The sequence below is a fragment of the Chiloscyllium punctatum genome, chromosome 11 (genome assembly GCF_047496795.1).
Source record: "Chiloscyllium punctatum isolate Juve2018m chromosome 11, sChiPun1.3, whole genome shotgun sequence".
NCBI lineage: Eukaryota > Metazoa > Chordata > Chondrichthyes > Orectolobiformes > Hemiscylliidae > Chiloscyllium > Chiloscyllium punctatum.
In genome coordinates this window covers 110,007,763-110,031,294 of record NC_092749.1, presented here as the reverse complement: position 1 = coordinate 110,031,294, position 23,532 = coordinate 110,007,763, and the positions used below count along the sequence as shown (strand labels likewise).

Here is a 23,532-nt window from a genome sequence, read left to right as displayed (position 1 = left end):
CTTCTAGATTACATTCTTCTCCTCATCCAAGTACTACACAGGAGAGTAGATGTTATTTAGCAACCAGCTCTGTTCTTCTAAAGATATTAATTTTGCACATGTCCGTTTCTTAAACCTCTCATTTCCAGAGCAGAACAGGGCTCTTGGTTTTAGCAGATTTCTGCTAAACTCTCATTTTGTAGTTCTACTAATGTCAATCTATTGTCTTTTCTTTTCCTGTTTGCTTGCTACTCCTGCTCAAATTCCCTTATTCCATACTCGATGGATTGTAACAAATGTATATATGCAAGTACTTTGTCCATTCTATGATGCAACTTGCTAGGTGACTTAGTGCCATATAAATCTAAGTTTTGTTTTTATGGCCTTGACCACAGATTGCTTATTGCTTTCTCCTATCTCTCACCACTCCACATCTCAACATGAGGCCAACTTCACTTTTTTTTTGCACTGAGGAAATCTCTTCCAAGTCATTGACAACTGCACTTTCAGACAACCAACTGCCAACACTTAATCTTGCATTTGTCATGCTTCACCTGTCAATTTGTTCAATCACTCCCTCACCCTCTGCTTTGATCCCCTCAATTACATGTAAAGCATTACTCCTGGTAAAGCATTACTCCTGGTGAAGCTTCAAGTTTGCATCAGTCAAGTTGAAGAAGCCTAAACTTGTGCAAATGTGATGTATAGTTGGTTCAACAGTTTATACCACAACTGGCAAAACGCATCAAACGGTGAGATGTCTGTCATCTACAAAAACCAGCCACTGCATAAATCATTCTGGATAGCAATGACATTCTTTAGTTATTCATTCAAAAGAGATACGATCACTTTATACCTCAAAAAAAAGCAAAGAACTGTCTGCACTGGAAATCAGAAATTGCTGGAAAAACACACAAGGTTTGGCAGCATTTGTGGAAAGAAAATACTGAATGTTTTGGCTCTAGTGACCTTCCTTCAGAACTTTATACCTCGTCTCACCTTCAGAAATATTTTCTGGGAGCTCATGATTTCAATGACATTAAGACTGAAACACTTCAGTCAACTGTACTTCATTTTCTTCCACCTCTTTTTTTTTTTCCCCCATTCTTCCTTTCACTATCGGTGACTGTAGACCTCTCATTCCAGAACGCTGTCATCAGACTCCTCTATCTCTCCAGCTGCCTCCCTCCAAGGTACTTCTAGAAATCCATCTATTTGGTCACCCTTTTTTTTTGATTTCTCATTCTTTAACTCAATATCCATTTTCTCTAAAACAGCTTGATATATAGTGCTTTTATAACAGCATCATAAAAGTTCAGTTTGTTGTTGGGTATGTGGAAGAATCCAGTGTACTTGGTGCTCCCATTCAACATGTATGAAATTTGAGGTTATTGTGGTCTCGTACTGGAGGCAGCAGAGATTCTCAGATATATTTGATCAAGAGTTTAAGGGTTAATTTGTAGCATTTTCATATCTTTTGATATCCTATTCCCTCCATAATGTTAGTCCTAACATAACAATGTAAAATTGTTTTGCAGGCTGGGTTTTTCATGGATGTTGAGTACTGAATTGATTTGATTTTTAAGCAGCTTGCAATTCCTAGAAAGAAGATGCTCTGGTAACCTATTCAACCTAATTGAAGAGGAAATGCTGTGACAAGATGTATAATAAACAGCTTCTCAAAAGCTGGGACAAATTTATGGAAAAGAATTGTACCAGTGAGGAGTTATGACTTAAATCAAGAATGAACACCTTTTTTAACACTTCCATTCCAAAAGATGATGGTCATTGCCATAATGAAGCATTGTGACAAAACACTCAATAGTACAAGACAAAAATACTGTTAAATTCGTGTAACACTTTGCTCAAGTATTTTCTTAAAAAATAAATCTGTTCGTATATTTTCTAAATCAAGATTACATGGCTGCTAGCTGTGTCATTATTTTTTTTAACCACCAATGAGCTTGACCACATAACTTAGTCAGTTATTTGTTATGTAAATGTTAGAAAAATAAAATTACACAGCTGGTAACCATGTGTTTTCCTTCTTTGTTGGAGTTGGAAGAATGATTTGCAATATGATATTTATGGTGTTAAAATACTGAGCAGGACCTTGTTTCAAGCATAAATTTATAAAACTATATGGAGAAAAGATGAATTTGAAATTAATATTCATGGAATTGAAGTTGTAAGTTGCTGAATTTAAGGTGATTCATACCAGTTGAGCATCTAATCCTACCTCATTAACTCCCTCGACCTACTGCATTTATCCCATTGCATCTAAAGATCATTAATATTTTGGGTAAGAGACTTTACAAATCTTTCCCTCACATCTTTTCACATTTCTGACTGAATTTTGTTGAATTCTAAACCCTAAATTCCCCTTGTAAAAAGGTTAATGTTTTTTTTTGAGCCTGTCATTTTTTGTATTACCTGTCCAACTGATCTAGCGCCTATTAATCAATCAAATGTTCCTTTTTTTTTTAAATACCTCTTTCTTTAATTGAAACTGTTATCTCCACTTCAGTCCTCTCTATGCCAAGTTTACACATTCTCCATGTCTGCATCGGTTTCCTCCAGGTGCTCTGGTTTTTCCCATAAGCAAATGATGTGCAGGTTAGACAGATTAGCAGTGGGAATGCATGGTTTCAGGAGTAGGATAGGTCTGGGTGGGTGCTCTTTGGGTCACTGTGAACTCAATAGGCTGAATGACCTGCTATATTGTATGGATTCTATGATTCTAAGAATTTTATGGGACCCAAATTCTCACATAGCACTTGTTATGTAAACATAACATTCTGATTTTAATAAATTATTTGAACAACTCAAAAATCGGCACACAAGATGCAGCCATAGAGCATGTTCTGTACTGAATAAATCTGTGCATGGACCACAGAGTATGTTGGAAGTAACAAGAAACATCACATTAAGGCAGCTATAGTTTGAGATTAAGTTCACTGTCAAAAGCCATCTCATCTTTACTCCTTCAAATCTTGACCCTTCAATGAGATTACAATATAGAATTGTATGTCTTGCATTTTTATTATAAAGATTATTTATCCTATTATGAGGGTGTACAGGTCATGGCAGCAGATCCTATCTATAGGCTATGGCCATGTCTTGACCAAGTGCTGCAGAAAATAATTCGGGTCTTTTTGGTTTGGAATTGTGAGCAAGTGACTTCACTCCTTTTGTTTGTCATCTCCTGAAAAGTGTAACAAAGACTTTTAAACTACATAATTTTAAGGGTTCTAGAGTTCTGCTCTAGTTCATATTCTAGGGTCCTAGAGCAAATTTGTGTATTCCCGACTGAAGAGATGTACATGTTTTGTATGTTATCTTCTACACAAGCTTGGTCTGTCCTGTAAATATCTGTATTGAGAGACAGAAATCATCCATTGTTTTGAGCCTTTTTGAATATATGCAAAAACAAAATGAGCAATTTAATGAGAATTAATTATGAAAGTTTTACTTTAAGCTAAGTATGAAAGTGGATGACTAGTTGCATCTCATACAAATAAAGGAATTGCTAACATAGTTATTTCTGGATTGGTTGGTTTGTATTTTAAAGGGACTTTGTGAAATTGGGATGAATGGGCCAAGACTACCAAAGGGAAGGCAGAGTTGCATTTATGTAGCAGCTTTTAAAAACTCAATATCACAAACACTTGGCAGCCAATGGGCTACCTTTGTCATGTAATGAAGTGCAGTCAGAGGAATATAAATTTTAGTCAGATAATTTTATTAAAAGATACTGCTCAGCATTTGTGAGGTGAAGTATATTAAATGGTATCTAATCTTATTTTTAGGGGTCAAGAATCCAATCTTAGTTGCAAATAAACTGTTAAATGAAGCACAGAAGGGGAAGCTCTCTGCTGGCAGAATTCCTCCCTGGTAATTTTTTTTTCTGTTATTGTGCTTTGGCTTTACAATGCATCATAGTTTCTCAATTTGTGTGTAACAACAATACTTAACTAGAATACTTAAGCATTTATCCTCAGTCATTTAGACAATTCAGGCATATACAGCTGTGTGAATAGAACTTTCAATCTTTTGTTTCATCTTCTAAGAAGCATCCTCTTCTTGTACTGATACGTGTCAGGAAGAAAATTAACTGCCCTAAATTGTACTCAATAAAGAAACAACTGCTTTTCGGGATTTTTTTTCTCATTTCCATCTAGAGGATGTTCTGCAATAATGCAATAGTTGTGTTCCACTGCAACCTCGCGCTATAGAAAATTGCACTGTAGAAGATGGAAAACCCTCTATATCCATTCAGCAAAATGATTGCATTATGCAAATAACCACAATTCATCAGTTGTGTTATAGCCAATTTGTGGTGATGGTACGTGCATTATAGAAGAACTACCTGTATTTTAAAATAATGGAGCAAAGTGACTTCAGAAAGATATAAAGCTTCTTCGAGATATCATGAGCAAATGATAGATGCAAATAGAAACTAATTTTATTTCTATATCCATGCTACCACAGGACTCAAAATTAGTTGTTATTTAACTGTTAGTCTAACATACCGTTGTAAAACATTTACAGAAAATCCCTAAACAAAGTTTAACACTGAGACATCAATGAAATGACTTAAAATACTTCAAAGTTTTATTAGCAGTCTTGGGTAACCAGCCAAGTGAAGTGCTGTGAAAAATAATACAAATATGTAGATCCCAGTAGAAAAAACTCAAGCAGCAGAATACATAAATGTCACTGCGCTCATAAGGTACAACATAAAATTTGTCTTGCAGCTTTTCCACATTTCTGCTGTAACCTTTCTTTGCCCAGGGCTTTTTATTGTTTTTCTGACACCCAATTCACTCACTCTCCCATAATACTCTTTCTCTGATCTTTTCCTTTGATTTCTTTTGAGGCTGCTGAGCAAGAATCCACCCACATGTTAGGTGGATGAAGGAGAAGAGATGGTTTACTGTTATCTTTTATACTTGCCTAATACATTGAGATCATTTCAGTAAAGGTAATAAAGGAAGTCTGAAATAAACTCAAACAGGTCTGGCAGCATCTGTGCAGAGAGAAAAACAGTTAACATTTTGTGTCGCGTGCTTCCCTTCAGAACTGGGCGTCATACAGGACTCAATTGTTCTGTCCTTTTCTCATTCTAGGCTGTTCTGAAGTATATAGGAGCTCAAAATATTTGACGTGTTCAAGCATGTTTCACAAAACGTGTAGACCTGTGATTCTGACTTCGGTAGTTGTACGTTATTGGATGTGATTCTGAAAACTTGGATTTATATGCATTTGGAAAGGCAAGGAATGATTATGGATAGTCAGCATGGTGTCTCACAAACTTGATTGAGCTTTTTTGAGGAAGTAACCCAGAAGATTGAGGGCAGAGCATCAGACATTGTGACAGGGATTGGTGCTGGGTCCACTTTTATTTGTCATTTACATAAATGATTTCAATGAGAATATAGAAGGCATGGTTAGTAAATTTGTGGATGACACCAAGATTGGTTTTAAAAATGTGGACAGTGAAGAAGGTTATCTTAGAGTACAAAGAGATCTTGATCACTTTTGTGTCAATGGACTGAGGAGTGGCAGATAGATTTTAATTTGAAGAAGTGCAAGTTATTGCATTTTGGTAAAGCAAATGGGCAGGACTTGTGCAATTAAAAGCAAAGCAGGCCTTGGGTAATGTTGTAGAACAGAGAGGTGTAGGGGTTCAGATGCATAATTATTTGAAGTTTAAATCTCACACACACTGGTTAAGAAGGCATTTAATTACTCAGACCTTGAGTTGGGATGTTGGTAAGGCCTGTTCTGGAGTACTATGTGCAGTTCTTGGCTGCCTTGTTATGGGAACAATGTTAAGCTGGTGAGGGTTCAGATGTGATTTATCAGGATGTTGCTGAAAATGGAGGGTTTGAGTTATAGGGTGGGGTTGAATAGGCTGGAACTCTTTTCCACTGGAGCGTAAGAGGTTGAGGGGTGACCTTCACAGAGGTTTATAAAGTCATGAGGGTTTGGTTTGTTCATTTGTGGGCATTGCTGGCTGGCCAGCATTTATTGCCATCCCTAGTTGCCCTTGAGAAGGTAGTGGTGAGCTACCTTCTTGATCCGCTGCAGTCCACCTGCTGTGGGTTGTCCCACAATACTATTAGGGAGGGAATTCCAGGATTTTGTCCCAGCATCAGTGAAGGAATGGCAATATGTTTCCAGTCAAGATGGTGAGTGACTTGGATGAGAACTTCAAGGTGGTCATGTTCCCATATATCTGCTGCCCTTGTCCTTCTAGGTGACAGTAGTCATGGGTTTGGAAGGTGCTATCTGAGGACTTCTGGTGAATTTCTGCAATGCAGCTTGAAGATCGGGCACACTGCTGCTACTGAGCGTTGGTGGTGGAAGAGTGGATGTTATCAAGATGCTTGAATGTTGTTGGGGCTATACTCATCCTGGCAAGTGGGGAGTATTCCATCATACTCCTGACTTGTGCCTTGGAAATGGTGGACAGACTTTGAGATTTCAGGAGGTGAATTACTTGCCATAGTATTCCTCGCTTCTGACCTGCTCTTGTAGTTGCTGTGCTTATGTGGTGAGTCCAATTGAGTTTCTGGTCAATGATTACCCTCAGGATGATATTAGTGGGGGATTCAATTTAGGTGACCATTGAATGCCATGGAGCAGTAGTTTCATTGTCTCTTATTGGTGATTGACATTGCCTGGCATTTGTGTGGTGTGAATGTTACTTGCCATTTGTTAGCCCAAGTCTGGATATTGTCCAGATTTGGTTGCATTTGAATATGGACTGCTTCAGTATCTGAGGAGTCAGAAATGGTGCTGAACATTGTGCCATCATCAGCAATCATCACCACTTCTGACCTTAATGATGAAGGGAAGGTCTTTGATGAAGCAGCTGAAGATGATTGGGCCCACGACGCTACCCTACAGAAATACTTCAACCACTGGAGAGTTTGTCCCCGAAACTCATTGATTCCAGTTTTGCCAAGGCTTCTTGATGCCACACTCACTCAAATGCAGCCTTGATGTCAAGGGCTGTCACTCTCACTTCACCTCTGGAGTTCAGTTCCTTTGTTCATGTTTGGACTAAGGCTGTAATGAGGTCAGGAGCTGAGTGGCCCTGGCAGAACCTAAACTGGGCATTACTGAGCAGGTTACTGCTGAGGAGATGCTGATTGATAGATGGGGTCATCAACAGTGCTATCACTTTACTGATGATCGAGAGTCGATAGGGTGAGTGGCAGGTGTCTTTTCCCTAGGGTGGGGAATTTCAAGATTGATAGGCATATTTTTAAGCTGAGAGGAGAAAGATTTAAAGACAAGGGGCAATCTTTTTACAGTTATTAGCGTGTGGAATGAACTTTCAGAGGAAGTGGTGGGATGTGGGTATATTTATGTTTAAAAGACATTTTGATAAATTCATGAAGAGGAAAAGTTCGAAGGAGTATGAGTCAAGTGTAGTCAGTGGGACTAGTTTAATTTGGCATTATGGTTGGCATGGACTGGTTGGACCAAAGGGTCTGTTTCCATGCTGTATGACTCTGATTCTGTGAGAGCTGACATGTGGTCTGAGTTCTGAATGAGAATCGCACACATTTCAGTGTTAACTCTCTTCTCTCCACAGATGCTGCCTGACTCGAGTTTCTCCAGCATTCTATGTTCTACATCATTTCAGTTATGCTTTGGATGGTCTAGTGAATAAATTCTAGGACTATCACTACTGGTTAGCATACTTTAAACATTCACAAATTAATATGAGGAATGTTGGTGAAGGTTGAGTTGAAGTAGATTTTAAAGTGGTTTTGTAAGAATTTTGGGGCTGCTCCATCTTTGCCAACAATATGGAAAAAATATCCCGCAACATGTAGAATATTGCAAAACCGTACCATTTGTGAAACTGCCAGTGGTGATTGGATTAAAGACAATACAGATTACTTTATGCAAAATCCAATTGCAATAAAATGCAATAAAATTCTCAACCGTAACAGTTGCTTTTGAATAAGTGAACTTGTAATTAGATATCATTTTAATTTGAAAAGTTTGAATTGAAATGTTTGAAATAGGTTTTAGGAAAAATTTCATGATTGTGAATGGAATGTCTTGTGTGTCTGAACATTGGTAAACTGTTCTCTTTTGCGACCTCGGTGGGGGGAAACCAACTAGAACTCCAAAATTGCTCAGTTACGTTATTTGTCATGGCATTCTCCAGAACTGACATCTCTTAAGGTAATTAACTATCTTGCTGTTGTGACTTTTCAGAGACTCTTTGTGCATGTTAGGACACTGGTATGTGAGGACCAAATAATGTCTTCCTAATAGGAACTTACATTTTCCCAATTGCTGTTCTTAAATCCACTGTCTTTTCCTTCATCGGTGATTGATGTTGTCAGTAATGATCAGAAGCATCAGAAACACACCTCCCCCCCGCCCCCGGCCATCACTTTTTTGATTTTTCTCACAGCAGGGTGCAGAATATTCCCAAAATCTTAGGAATGTTATCTCAGTCTGCAACTCCAGAAAATTACAAAACATAAGATCATGTGAGGATTTCTCACTTCTGCAAGCCAATTTCCACAAAAAGTAGAGGACCCAGCACCGATCCTTGTGGCACTCCATTGGTCACAGGCTTCCAGTCCTAAAAACATCCCACCGCCACCACTCTCTATCTTCTACCTTTGAGCCAGTTCTGTATCTAAATGGCTAGTTCTCCCTATATTCCATGAGATCTAACCTTGCTAGCCAGTCTCCCATGGGGAACCTTGGCGAATGTCTTACTGAAGTCCATATCAATCACATCTACTGCTGTGCCCTCATTAATCGTCTTTGTTACTTCTTCAAAAACTCAATCAAGTTTGTGAGACATGATTTCCCACACCCCAGTCATGCTGACTATCCCTAATCAGTCCTTGCCTTTCCAAATATATGTACATCTTGTCCCTCAAGATTCCCTCCAACAAATTGCACATTACTGACCTCAGGCTCACTGGTATATAGTTCCCTGGCTTGTCCTTACCACCCTTCCTAAATGTGGCACCACGTTAGCCAACCTTCAGTCTTCTAGCACCTCACCTGTGATTATTGATGATATAAATATTTCCGCAAGAGGCCCAGCAATCACATCCCTAGCTTCAAGGTGTCACCATCTATTTCCCTACATTCTATACCTTCCATGTCCTTTTCCACAGTAAACACTGATGCAAAACACTTGTTTATGATCTCCGCCATCTCCTGCGGCTCCCTCCACACAAAGGCCACCTTGAGATGCCCTATCCTCTCCCTACTTACCCTTTTGTCCTTAATGTATTTGTAAAAAAACCCTTTGGATTCTCCTTAACCCTATTTGCCAAAGCTATCTCATGTCCCCTTTTTGCCCTCCTGATTTCCCTCTTAAGTATACTCCTACGGCCTTTATACTCTTCCAAGGATTCACTCGATCTATCCTGTCTATACCTGACGTATGCTTCCTTCTTTTTCTTAACGAAACCCTCAATTTTTCTAGTCATCTAGCATTCCCTATACCTACCAACCTTTCCTTTCTCCCTAACAGGAATATACTTTCTCTGGACTCTCGTAATGTAATTTCTACATGCTTCCCATTTTTCAGCCGTCCCTTTACCTGCAAACATCTGCCCCCTATCAGCTTTTGAGAGTTCTTGTCTGATGCTGTCAAAATTGGCCTTTCTCCAATTTAGAACTTCAACTTTTAGATCTGGTCTGTCCTTTTCCATCACTATTTTAAAACTAATAGAATTATGGTCATTGGCCCCAAAGTGCTACCCCACTGACAGCTCAGTCACCTGCCCTGCCTTATTTCCCAAGAGTGGGTAAACTTTTGCACCTTTTCTGGTAGGTACATTCACATATTGAATCAGAAAATTTTCTTGTACGCACGTAACAAATTCCTCTCCATCTAAACCTTTAACACTCTGGCAGTCCTAGTCTATGTTTGGAAAGTTAAAATCCCCTACCATAACCACCCTATTATTCTTATAACTGAAATCTCCTTATAAATTTGTTTCTCCATTTCCCTCTGATTATTAGGGGTTCTACAATACAAGGTGATCATCCTCTTCTTTTTCTCAGTTCCACCCAAAATAATTTCCCTGGATGTATTTCTGGGAATATCCTCCCTCCATGCAGTTGTAATGCTATTCCTTATCAAAAACACCACTCTCCCTCCTGTCTTGCCACCCTTTCTATCCTTCCTGTAGCATTTGTATCCTGGAACATTAAGCTGCCAGTCCTGTCCATCCCTGAGCCACATTTCTGTAATTGCTATGATATCCCAGCCCCATGTTCCTAACTATGCCTTGAGTTCATCTGCATTCCCTGTTAGGCCTCTTGCATTGAAATAAATGCAGTTTACTTTATCAGTCCTACCTTGTTCCCTGCTTTGTCCCTGAGTCTCATTCAATCAAGTGCAAATGCGACTGGTCCGAATAAATTGTTCGGTTGTCAGTGCTTAAAGTTTTATCTGAATTTTGCATTGAATTTTAAGATCACATATCACCAGAGAACAGCCCCGTCACTTCTGAAAGACACTTCAAAACCTTTCTCAATTATACTTTTTTTTAAGCTTTGTTCATTTTAGCTTTTGGAATGCATAAAATATGCCAACAGTTTTGTTAATCTTAGAATTTATTCACTAGCTCATGTGAAGTGACCTTGTTCACTGGAAATCTGAACCATGACTGAATGTTTATCATATTAAAATATGCTGGATAGAGTAAAAGTTTAATGTTAAACCACTCCCTCCAAATGGTGTGCGTAAGCTACTCGTTTAATAGCCTCAAGTATATGAACAAAGGAAAAGATCAGAGCATAGTAAGTGAGAGCTGGTGGATTGAATTCAGTGAAACCTACAAAATGGATATGGATTTGTACTAAATTTGAGACGGCTATTTGCATGCAAAGATAAAATCAAGTCCTTTGGCCAAAGAGTGAACATGTATTGTAAATTAACTTGTGTGATCATGATGAATAGGTCGAATTACAATTTGTTTGTATGATTTCAGCATTCTTGATGCCTTTGGAATGAAATTTTTAATAGTTATTTTAAAAAAACATGGGCAATAGAAATAATTGATAAATCCACAGACAGTTAACAGTTTCTTTGTGAATCTATTTACTAAAGTTTCTGTGATAACAGCAACCTTTTTCTATCATAATTCAATCTGTAAGGAACCATTCTCCAATCAGTCTTGTCATTCCTGCTCAACTCGAGTTTTATTCCTTTGTAAAACTCTGTTTTACCTTGCTAAGCAGAGTCATAGAGATGTACAGCATGGAGACAGACCCTTCGGTCCAACCCATCCATGCTGACCAGATATCCCAACCCAGTCTAGTCCCACCTGTCAGTACCCAGCCCATATCCCTCCAAACCCTTCCTATTCTAATACCCATCCAAATGCCTTTTAAATGCTGCATTTATACCAGCCTCCACCACTTCCTCTGGTAGCTTATTTCATACACGTACCACCCTCTGTGTGAAAACGTTGCCCCTTAGGTCCCTTTTTATATCTTTCCCCTCTCACCCTAAGCCTATCCCCTTTAGTTCTAGACTCCCCGACCCTAGGGAAAAGGCTTTGTCTATTTATCCTATCCATGTCTCTCCATAATTTTGTAAACCTGTATAAGGTCACCCCTCATTCTCCGACACTCCAGGGAAAACAGCCCCAGCCTGTTCAGCCTCTCCCCATAGCTCAAATCTTCCAACCCTGGCAACATCCTTGTAAATCTTTTCTGTAAATGTCTCTTGACTTCCTACACTAATGTTAAAAAGACGTTAAGCTTGTTTGTTTACCTGCAGTACACCATTCATGTTTGTCTGGTATAAATTGAGTACTTACACCAAACAGTCAACATTTATAATTACATTATGCCTTTCAAGGTTATTTCAAATGGTGCTTCATCTAGGTTAGTGTTGGCAGTATCACCATAGTATTGTTGGGCCTCTTCTGCCACTCTGCTTCTAGATTTCAAGGCTTTGCTAAAACAAAAATAACTTTATAGATTAGTTCCTTTAGAACTAAAAGCTAGCTAAATATTAGAATATAGGTTAGACCTCTAGAGTTCCATGTTCGATTTCCATGAATAAATGAGATCTCAGTAAGCTCAGTAGTGGGCGGCACGGTGGCACAGTGGTTAGCACTGCTGCCTCACAGCGCCAGAGACCCGGGTTCAATTCCTGCCTCAGGCGACTGACTGTGTGGAGTTTGCACGTTCTCCCCGTGTCTGCGTGGGTTTTCTCCGGGTGCTCCGGTTTCCTCCCACAGTCCAAAAATGTGCAGGTCAGGTGAATTGGCCATGCTAAATTGCCCTTAGTGTTAGGTAAGGGGTAGATGTAGGGGTATGGGTGGGTTGCGCTTCGGCGGGGCGGTGTGGACTTGTTGGGCCGAAGGGCCTGTTTCCACACTGTAAGTAATCTAATCTAATCTAATCTAATCCAACGGAACGATTTTGTTTACCTTCTACCTACATCAGTGATCTATTATGAATTACTAGTAGTGCTGTGATATATAATTTTCATCTCTGCCAGTGCTGGCATCTGATGTGGGATAGTGGCATCTTTTTGCAGTAAGTATTAATTTGAACTTTGCCTAGAGTATTTAATTGTCATGGACACAGTAAAATACTGGCATTGCTCAGAAATCTCTTCTGATTGCTCTTTTAGTTCAAACCTAACTTTATATTGAGATCCTGTGCTCTTAGCTTTTGCTCTATAATAGTGTTGGCTGCAACTGTCCTCACAAAAGAAATCAGATAATGTGCAATAACCTGTAATTTTTCTATTTACAGCATAATCTGAATAAATGTTTGTGGCAAATTGAATGCAGCTTGATCCTTTAGATAACATCTTGTTGTAAGATTATATGACATAAGTTTGCTCTGCTTTCCATCCTTAGTTGAGTGTACTGATTATTTATGTTATGGTTTTATTCCGGTTTAATTACTTTTGTGCTTATTCACTTGATATCTCAGTTCAGAATACTGCTGCAGAATTGGTAAACTTCTTTCTCTCATTATTCAGAACTAAAAATTAAGTTTTAGATACCTGTGATAAAGTCATGGTTAAGTGAGATGTGGCTGCTGTCCTATGACCATCTGGATTTGCATATTTCTATTTTCTTTACTTCACCTCTAGTAGGGAGGGTAACAGCAAAAGAAGGGTGGTGAATTTTGAGTGTTGAGGTTCACAAAATATTAAAAGGACCTTCAGATAGGTAGTGCCATAAGCAAAATTTATGGATTAAAGGATTGTGTTCTCATGTGTCTCTGAACCACAAAAAGACCGGAGTTGAGAGGTTTGGGTTTCATAGAATATACAGCACAGAACAGGCCCTTCAGCCCACGATGTTGTGCCGACCATTGATCCTCATGTATGCACCCTCAAATTTCTGTGATCATATGCATGTCCAGCTGTCACCTAAATATCCCCAATGACCTTGCTTCCACAACTGCTGCTGGCAACGCATTCCATGCTCTCTCAACTCTCTGTGTAAAGAACCCGCCTCTGACATCCCCTCTATACTTTCCTCCAACCAGCTTAACACTATGACCCCTCATGTTAGCCATTTCTGCCCTGGGGAATAGTCTCTGGCTATCGACTCTATCTATGCCTCTCATTATCTTGTATACCTCAGTTAGGTCCCCTCTCCTCCTCCTTTTCTCCAATGAAAAAAGTCCGAGCTCAGTCAAGCTGCACAAGATAAGCCCTCCAGTCCAGGCAGCGTCCTGGTAAATCTCCTCTGAACCCTCTCCAAAGCATCCACATCTTTCCTATAATAGGGCGACCAGAACTGGACGCAGTATTCCAAGTGTGGTCTGACCAAAGTTTTATAGAGCTGCAACAAGATCTCACGACTCTTAAACTCAATCCTCCTGTTAATGAAAGCCAAAACACCACATGTTTTTTTAACAACCCTGTCCACTTGGGTGGCCATTTTAAGGGATCTATGTACCTGCACACCTAGATCCCTCTGTTCCTCCACATTGCCAAGAATCCTATCCTTAATCCTGTACTCAGCTTTCAAATTTGACCTTCCAAAATGCATCACCTCGCATTTATTCAGGTTGAACTCCATCTGCCACCTCTCAGCCCATCTCTGCATCCTGTCAATGTCCCGCTGCAGCCTACAACAGCCCTCTATACTGTCAACGACACCTCCAACCTTTGTGTCGTCTGCAAACTTGCTGACCCATCCTTCAATCCCCTCATCCAAGTCATTAATAAAAATTACGAACAGTAGAGGCCCAAGGACAGAGCCCTGTGGAACACCACTCACCACTGACTACCAGGCAGAATATTTTCCTTCTAATACCACTCGCTGTCTTCTGTTGGCCAGCCAATTCTGTATCCAGACAGCTAAGTTCCCCTGTATCCCAGAATGCAAAGGATTTTTGAAGAATTAATGATGATATAGCACAAATTCTTTAAGATGCTACCTGCCACAGAGAAGTAAAACAAATCAAATCAAAGACCAGGAAAAGCCTTTTACACAGTTATGAGGTTGTAAAATATAGTACTGTACTTTGGCTAATTTTATAATAAAATTCAAATTGGGTGAATAAATGGTACATTATGAGTATGGGAGCAGAATGGGCACATGACATTGGATATTCATCAACATAAATCAGGCTAATGGCCTGTTTCTTTGTCATAACTTCTGCATAATATATTAAAATTCCTTTTGTTCATGAATGTAGTCAGCATTTGTTGCATTTGTGTATTTTTTGTTGGAAGGAAATGGAAAATGTAACAAAACCTTCCTTATTCAATTGTATGAGCTAAGTGAAGTCAAGTTCTATTAAATGTGTCACATTGACACAATGGTCTGTTTTAGACCTGTACGTTTTTTGATCTGTGGTAGCATTGCATGTGGTTTGTTATGGATGAGCTAAAATACAATGCAAGATCTTACAGATGCTAGAAATCTGAGCATTCTTTGAGAGAACCGGTTAACTGTTTTGTGTGTGAGCCCTTTCACAGAACTTGAAAGATTGAGTCATGTTTTCGCTCCTCTGTCACAGAGTGTTTAATGGTTCGGTAAACAGAGTTTTCTAGTTTCTGATAAATGTTTACTTCATTCTCAAATAATTTGTGTTGAATTGTGTGAGAATTCTTGCAACATACTGTGCAAACTATGACTGCTAGAGCAAATTATCTTTCAAAAAAATGGTATAAGCCAATTTTAAACTCAACCATGCAGCCACTGTTGATTCACTTACAGTTTTCTAATGAGGAAAAGAAGTAGCCAATTGTCCTGTATTTCTGTTGGGGAATCCTTTATGGTTATGTAAATGAATTTGAGTAGAAATGTGAAGTTTAATGTATCTGGAACACATTTTCCTTGATTTTGTGCCTGAGCAGGTCTCTATCCTACAAACTGAAGTGCATTTGATCCAAGGCAGGGCTTCCTGAAATGGAGGTGAGGACCCGAAGTGGGGTTGTCGACTGAAATTTTGGGATCTTTGCCTTTTGCGGCAGACATGAACCTCTGACCAAGTAATAAAAGCTCTACAGCAGTCTTAACCTCCCCCCAAAATTCTTGCTGAGGGATTTCAGTGATTTTCAGAGTCTTAAAATGGGGCCTTAGAGGGATGAAGTTTTTAACAGCTGGTAGACAAAGGAATTTGTCCCAGTAATTCAAACCTTGCCTCAGGTGAAAGGGATTTTGATAAAAGTATTTATTAGTGGTGATTAATAGATTTAAACAAAAGACACGGATGATTTAGTGGTGGGGAAAAAGAAGTTGAGTTACGTTTTAAGTTGGGAGGAATGTACTCAGGTAGTGGTAGTGACCCTACCTCTGAGCCAGGATAACCAAGGTCATGTCCCACCTGCTCCAGAGGTGTGTGTTTATAACGTCGCTGAACAACATGATTACAAAAATGTCTGCTAAGAGTATTTTGGCAGTGTGGTAGTGGCCCTATCACTGAACCTGAAGGCCCAGTTCAAGTCCCACTTTGTCCAGGGGTGTGTCATAACATCACTGCACAATTTAATGTTCAAAACTGTTAGGAGGAAGGTACTTGTGGCACAGTAGTAATATAGGAGAAAGTGAGGACTACAGATTCTAGAGAGTCAGAGTTGAAAAGTGTGGCACTGGAAAAGCACAGCAGATCAGGCAGCATTTGAGGAGCAGGAGAATTGACTTATTGTGCATAAGCTCTTCAACAGGACTGGGCTGGTAAGGGGCTTATGCCTGAAATACCAACTTTCCTGCTCCTCAGATGCTACCTGACCTGCTGTGCTTTTCCAGTGTCACACTTTTCAGCATGGTGGTAAAATATCCCTGCCTTTCAGCCAGGAGGTCGAGGTTCATATTCTACCCACTCCAGAGTGTATATTAAGATCACTGAACGGTTGATTATAGAAAATATATTTAAAATGTTTCAGGAGCTGGTGGTTTTATGTTGAATTCACTACTTTGGTAACCAGAATCCAAAGCTAATGTTCTGGGTACTTGGGTTCAAAGTTCTGGAATTTATATTTTAAAAAACTAGCTAATGGTGACCATGTAGCCATTGCCATTATTGTTAAAGCCCATCTGGTTCACTAATGGAAAGAAATCTGCTGCCCTTACTGGGTTTGGCCTCCATATGACTCCAGACCCACGACAGTGGGGTTGACTCATTTAAAAAAGATAATTGGTGCCCCTCTGTCTGAGCCAGGAGACCTGGGTTCATATCCCATCCACTCCTGAGGTATATAATAAATATCTCTGAAAAGGTTGATTAGGTAAGATAAAGAATGTTGAGAGAGAGAAAAAAATAATGTTTTGAGGATTTGGTAACATTGCACATCCCTGATGGGTGTTACATGTAAATAAATAATTAATTGGAACCACAGGTAGTATTATGTTGGACAAAACAACCATTCAAATCTGCATGTAAGCACATCCAAATATTTAAGAAAAATTGTTGCAAGGAAGGTTCTTGTGACATAATGGTAGTGGCCCTACTGCTGAGCCAGGAGACCCGGATTCATGTCCCACCTGATCCAGAGCTGTGTAATAATGTGTCGAACAGGTTGATTCGAAAATATTAAATATCTTGGGAGGTTTGGGCTCTCAGCACAGTGGAAGTGTTCCTACCTCTGAGCCAGATGCCTGGTTGAAGTCCTAACTGCTCCTGAGGTATGTTCTCGCATCTCTTATTAGATGGATGTTAGGAAATAAATGAATGTTGGGGGATGAAAATTTGGCCTAATCAACTGTCAATCTAATCTCTTATCACTGGGATCTTGCTTTGAAAATTAATTTTGCCTTTTACTTTGCATACTGTGAGCTGACCTAAGGCTTAATTTGTTGAAGTTTCAGCTTGCATGTGGTTGTTTTTCCTTTGCATACTACTCTCAAATAACCATCTCTTGTTTTACATATGATGTTTTATCAAATAGCGTGGCAAGCAAATATTTTGTGTTTTCATTGTATTCAAGCTGTTGGTTGATAAGTGTTGTAGCTTTCTTTCATTTTAAAATTGATAGTAGATTTTAATTGAAAAGTGTGGTGCTGGAAAAGAGCAGCAGGCCAGGCAGCATCCGAGGAGCAGGAGAATCGACATTTCGGGCATAAGCCCTTCCTTCAGGAATACTGCCTGGCCTGCTGCGCTTTTCCAGCAACACACTTTTCAACTCTGGTCTCCAGCACCTGCAGTTCTCACTTTCTCCTAGTAGATTTTAATGGATGGCAAATTCAAAACAGCTTCTTGGAAGCAGGAATTCTGTAAAGCCAGCTGATGTCTATTCTGAGCAATTACATATTTGGTACGTTATCTTGATTCTGTCTGAGTGTACAAACTATATGTGCTTTGAATTAATTTCGGTTAAACACCTGCTTTAGGAGATAGACTTGTAATAACAATGAACTTCAAACAAACGTGAGACCAGAAACAGGCTATTTTTGTAAGGCATGAGCTCACAGAAAAAGTTTAATATATAGGGTATCACTGGAACAGTATGTTGGTTATTTGGATGCACATCTCAAACATTGAAAAAGGTGGTGACCGGAAATAACTTAGTATTTTCAAGAGGAGTGGGATTGCTGTGATGGATATGGTTCGCCAGTTATCCCTTGTTAGTGTCATTTCCTGTTCTGACACCAGCTCTGGATATTAAAATATTTTTCCAATATCCTTTAACTTTTTCTTGCTCTAAATGACACATCAAACATTTGCTTCTCTTTCATTAGGTTGACTTTGACTTTCTATTTGGAAGGTTTGAGCTACAATGATTTCTATAGCTGAGTTGAGGCCTGGGTTCTGTTTGCTGTCCCCAGGGACACCTCCAGGTATTATGGGAAACAAAGTAAGCGTAGGCAAAGAAAAATCCATTACTTGCTCACCTGGCTGGAAAAATGTCAAGGTTGTCCATGATTCACAAGACTTTCTCTTATATTGGTCATTAATCTATACTTATCTGGTTTGTTGCTATAAAACCAATTTTACTAGAAGAAGCAGAGGCTTTGTCTCCAATTTTCAATTAATTACAGCAACTCTTAGGTTTGAACAGGATAGTCAACCTAAGTCAATACTGGACAAAATAGGTGGAAAATGTTCTGACTATGAAGTTCTTCATCAACATTTGAAACCTCTTTGCAAGAGGAATTGAGTGAGTGCTTTCTTCTCAGAATTTCTTGTAGAGTTCCTTCAGTGCTATATCTTCAGCTATTGAGATTTATTTTGTTTGTTTTTGCAGCTTGAGTTTTCACTGTTAATGGCTATGTCATTAGCTTAAGTGGAACTGACCTAGAAGTCTAGATCTCATTAGCAGGAGAAGCCAGGGCAATTTTGGTATCTGATCCATTTTTTTCCAATTTCGATTCAACGGACTTGTTAAAGATCAGTGGATAATAGACTGATTTCACTGTAGACCTATAATTCTCCTCCGAAGAGAAAGGCAGGCTTTGACCTTCAAAAAATTTAGAATCACAGAGCTCTTTCTTGAACATTACTTCTTTAAAGAAAAGACACAAATGTGAAAGAGAGGTGTACTCTCAATCCCCAGAATTCTGCTGGGACTAAGAGCTAAATTGAGAACTGGCTACATAAAGTAAGTTTCTTTTTATTTTCTTGACTGTAGAAAACTAAGGGATAGACGAATTGAGATGTAAAAAGATCAAAAGATTGATAGAATAATCAGAGATATATTTGATGAGGCAGTCCCAAACAAGGATTCATTAACCTCAAAATTGTAGTTCAGCTGTCAGGGATGATATCAGAAATCACTTACTCATAAAATGGATCCTAGAAATGTGGAACTCTGCTTATCCCTGCACAATAAAAAACACTGAAGGTAAGTCAGTTGAAATTTTTTAAAACTGAGGACGAAAGATTCGTTTTGTAAACATATTGAGGTATGAAACCAAGGTGGGTAAATTGAAGTTGGGATATATATCAGCTGCAGTTTTGTTGAATGACAGAATAGGCTCAAGGGGTTGAATGCTGTACTTCTGGTGAGATGGCATAGATAATTACAGACCTGTTAGCCTATCAACAGTAAGAAGTAAAATAATGACATTTTTCTGAAGAACTTTACAGAGCAATAATTTTATTGGAATAGCTTGATACAGCAATGAAGGGGAAGAAGCTGCCTTTTAATAACAGTTTTCAATATTTTTTCAAAATTTTTTTCTCGCTCCTGCAACAACTTCCATCAATTACAATATCTCTGCTGCTATCGACTCAAATTTGTGTGTGCATGCTTTTTTGAAATGCTTTGTTCCTAGTATGTTGATCACAACCTATCAATCCAGTAATACCGCTGCCTTCACATTTTCAGGTTAGAATCTTGCAAAATTGTGATTACCTGATACCCAATGCCTTTCATGAAATAACAATTACTAAATTTGGCTTCATGTCTTACACTTTCCCTTTCAGTACTAGTGGAACTCCTTAATTCTTCTGAGTTTCTCCTAAGTTCCTTGATAGCTTTGAGACTCACTTTAATCATTTCTCACATGACTTAATCTATTTCCTATATTATTCTTTAATGAAGTATATCTGGATGTATATATATTATTGACACCATAGAAGTATAAGTTGATTGTACAGATGCTTATGGAAAATGTGATACTTTCTCCAATCATTTTTTAAACTCACAGCTAGTTAAAGTAAGAAACTAGAAATCATTCTCTGCTCCATGTTAGATTTATTCACCAAGTGTGATACCTGACAGCAATGTCAATAAGTGTCTCTTTGAAAAAAAGTAGTCAACAAAATGATAAACTGTTTGAAAGGGGTATTTTTGTTTGTTGTAACAAAAACCAAAATCATAAAAGGAAGTTGCCAAATTCAAATAATGTGATTGGTTTTGATGTGTTCCAGACCTTGTGAAGCCTACCATTTATGGTAGGTCTCAAGGGTAACAATGAATACTGCATGCTCATTCTCCATGGGCACCTGGACATGGATATGATCACGAGAGAGGCAGGCAGCCCTCCATCTATTGTCTATTGCCTGGACTATTTATTAATCTTTACCTGCACAAAGTCATTGTCCAATGAGTGTCCCCTAGATGTAGACACTTAACTCTTGTTTATGCAATTAACATCAATCTTCTTTTTGATAACAAATTTAGTATATATGTGTTTTTTTTGGAGCTAACAATGTTCTCCCTTTCCTTTAGTTTTTTAGTTGGAGAAGGGGCTTACAAATGGGCAGTGGATCATGGAATTGTTCCGTGTCCTCCTGACATGATGGCAACAAGTAAGAAGTTCTCAGTTTGCTTTCAAATTAGTTTCAAAATTGCCAGAGTTGTTTTGGGGTCGGTGTGGAGAGAAAATAAAATTGTTCATTCCAATAGAAAATGCATTTAAATTTACTGTACAGTCCTGTCACATTTTTGGATGTTGATGTTCATAACAAGTTTTTCAAAAAGCTAATTGTTTGGAAAGAGAAGTGTTTTACTTCTAGTGCCTTGAGAGGTAGCCTAGTTCCTAACTTCTGACTTTGTGGGATTGTAAGGCAATAGAGTTATATGATGAGAACTTTCTATATTTAATCCATTACTTTTTATTGCTGATAAATATTCAATCATTCACAATATCTTGAACAGTGATATTTAGCTCAATTGTTTAATTCTTATAATAAAAAGTAGCAAAATGATACCTGACCTGTACAATGCAGTTTGTGGTTCAAATGACTATCAAAAGGGCTTCGCAAAGTGCAGAAATGTTCATAAGAATTTGATTGAAGGCTAGAAGGCTACCATGAGAATTCGATTTGCTGCCTTTCTGATATTGTTCTAAAGGACCTCTGATGGGAGAGTGCAGAACATTCTGAGAAGGGATTATAACAGCCAGAAGTTGCATTCAATGTGGGAACCGGTAACGTGGGAATGCAAAAGGTTGAGGACCTGCAGTCAGAATTTCAGGAGTGAGGGCAAAAGCTTAAAAGTAGCACCTGCAAGATTATTCACTTTAGTGTAGAAACATCCAGGTAGTAGGATAAAACTGGTTCAATGCATTAAGTGCAGGAGGAAGGGTTTCAGATTTCCTGCACTTTGGCCTCTGTTCTGAAGCTGAAGGGATCTGTTGTATTGCATCTCAGTAAAGCTGGGCTCAAATCTTTGTTACTGGTACTCGAGGGAGGCTTGAAGCAAATTTGTTAGGAGAATAGCAATATTAAGAGAGGAGAAACACGGTGCACAGGAGACCGGGAATTGTAGTTGGCACTAGAGTAAATAGCTTGGAAGTAGCAGTACACAATGGGTTTGAAATGTTTTACCTAAATGTGCAGAAATGGTAAATAGGGTTCGTGAGCTGTCAGCACAAAGGGTTTTAAGCAAGTAGCAATGATGGAGAACTGACTTAATGAAGTGAAAGGTGGTAAACTTAATTTTCATGTTTGCAAATTATTGAGGAAAGGTGGGAAGGTTGCTAAATTTGGAAAAAATATGAGTAGATTAGCAGTGTTGAAAAGGTTGATTGCATTGGTGAGCGTTAATGTAGTTAAGGACCAAAGAAAAAGTCAATTCGATTACAATTATGGAGCCATTATAGTGTTGTGTATGCACAATTGCCACCAAATAGGAAGCCGATGCTTGTAAAATTTGCACACAAAAGGTGCTTGATTCCATGTTTTCTTTTTTGGAGACAATGGATTAGAACAGAATTATAAAATTTACAGCACAGGACGGAGGTGATTTAAAACGTTGTGCTTGTGCCAATCCTTCGAAAGAATCTTATACTGTACATTGATTCTATTCCCCAGCCTATTCCTATGATCGCATTGATTCTGCTTTTCAGCAAGCTTAGTTGGGGCTACTTCTAGATTTAAAAAAAACAAATTTAGCTTAGTGACCTTGCATTTAGAGATATGTGTAGTTGCATGGGGTTTTGAGTAGAATATTAATATAGCCTCTAAAAGAAGAATGAAAAAGTGGACCAGAAACCGAAGGACATGAATTTGAGTGCAGGTAGTTTAAAACGGCTGATAATGAATTTGCAGTTCCTTTCACACCTTACTAGATTTATTTGTAAAAGAACATCAGGCTATGTGTAAAGCTGGCTCCTGATTTTTAAAAAAATTACAAACAGTGTAATGGCACCTGGAACAACGACATGCATGCCCTCTCTTTTTTCCCACCTCCCTCAAAAAAAACTTCCCATCTCAGCTGGATAGTTATCGAGATCTAGAACCCTACCCTATGAAGTAAAATCCAATTTTTCCTTTATGCCTTTCCTTGCAGCACTTGGGATCAAATGAGTACTCTGTTTTGTGTCACTCAGTTTTGCCTCAGAAGTTGAGTTTACTAATCAAACCATGTGTGGGAAATGCTGCTAAGTCTTTGTGACCTCCTTGCAGACCCATTTAGAGTTGTTGATGCTTTCCTTTGTCTAAGTTCATTATAACTAAAACCTGAACCAAGTAGAAAACACTACTTCCATTTATTGGATGTTTTTGGCTTTTGTGAGTAATAGTTATTCACATATTACATTTAGAGCACAAAAGTTTAATATAAATAGTGTTTTATTTTTAATCCTATTTAGAGTTCAGCTTATCTGCATTTAGGAAAAACAGACGAAAGCTGGAGCTTGCAGAGAAGGTGGAAACAGAAATGATTCAGACAAAGAAGAGAAGAGAAGTGTCTGAAAACGTTAGTGCTTCTTTTTTAACCATAAGATTAAGAAAAGAAAAGTCTTAAAGTTTCAAAGTAGTCCTCAAACACATCATGTACAAGTGGAGTTGCTCTTCTCTTTTTATCCCTTTTTACAGTATATTAGTTCAAAAGTGACCACAGTAGATGGCAAGAACAGGGTTCAATTCCAAACTTATGTTGTGTAACCAGGATATTCTGGTTACAGGGTTTCCCACCCTTAAGGGCCTCAACTGGTGTGTGGGCAGGTTGGCCGCCCTAAGTCTCATCCACCTCATGTAAAATTTTAGACAGACTGGAGATGGCAGGCCTGCAGACTCCCAGCAGTGGATGGCAAAATTCTGTCTGGTTTGAGTCAGCTATTTGAGGGATGCACAATTGGCTTGGTGGTTTTCTCTTTTTTGTCCCTCGCAAGACATATACATAGCTTGGACAAAAACAAAGTGCTGGAGAAGGTTTCTGTTTTTTGT

General features: G+C 38.7%; 1 protein-coding gene across 2 annotated transcripts in view; it reads left to right on the top strand.

Annotated features, from left to right (window-relative positions):
* The window catches only part of tasp1 (taspase, threonine aspartase, 1), a 104,178-nt gene that overhangs the window by 10,896 nt on the left and 69,750 nt on the right, over positions 1 to 23,532 (top strand). For both annotated transcript variants that reach the window (XM_072581518.1, XM_072581519.1), the window contains exons 5-7: positions 3,789 to 3,873; positions 20,591 to 20,670; positions 22,956 to 23,062. In XM_072581518.1, the coding sequence (XP_072437619.1) occupies positions 3,789 to 3,873; positions 20,591 to 20,670; positions 22,956 to 23,062 (272 nt within the window). The remainder of the gene's footprint in view (positions 1 to 3,788; positions 3,874 to 20,590; positions 20,671 to 22,955; positions 23,063 to 23,532) is intronic.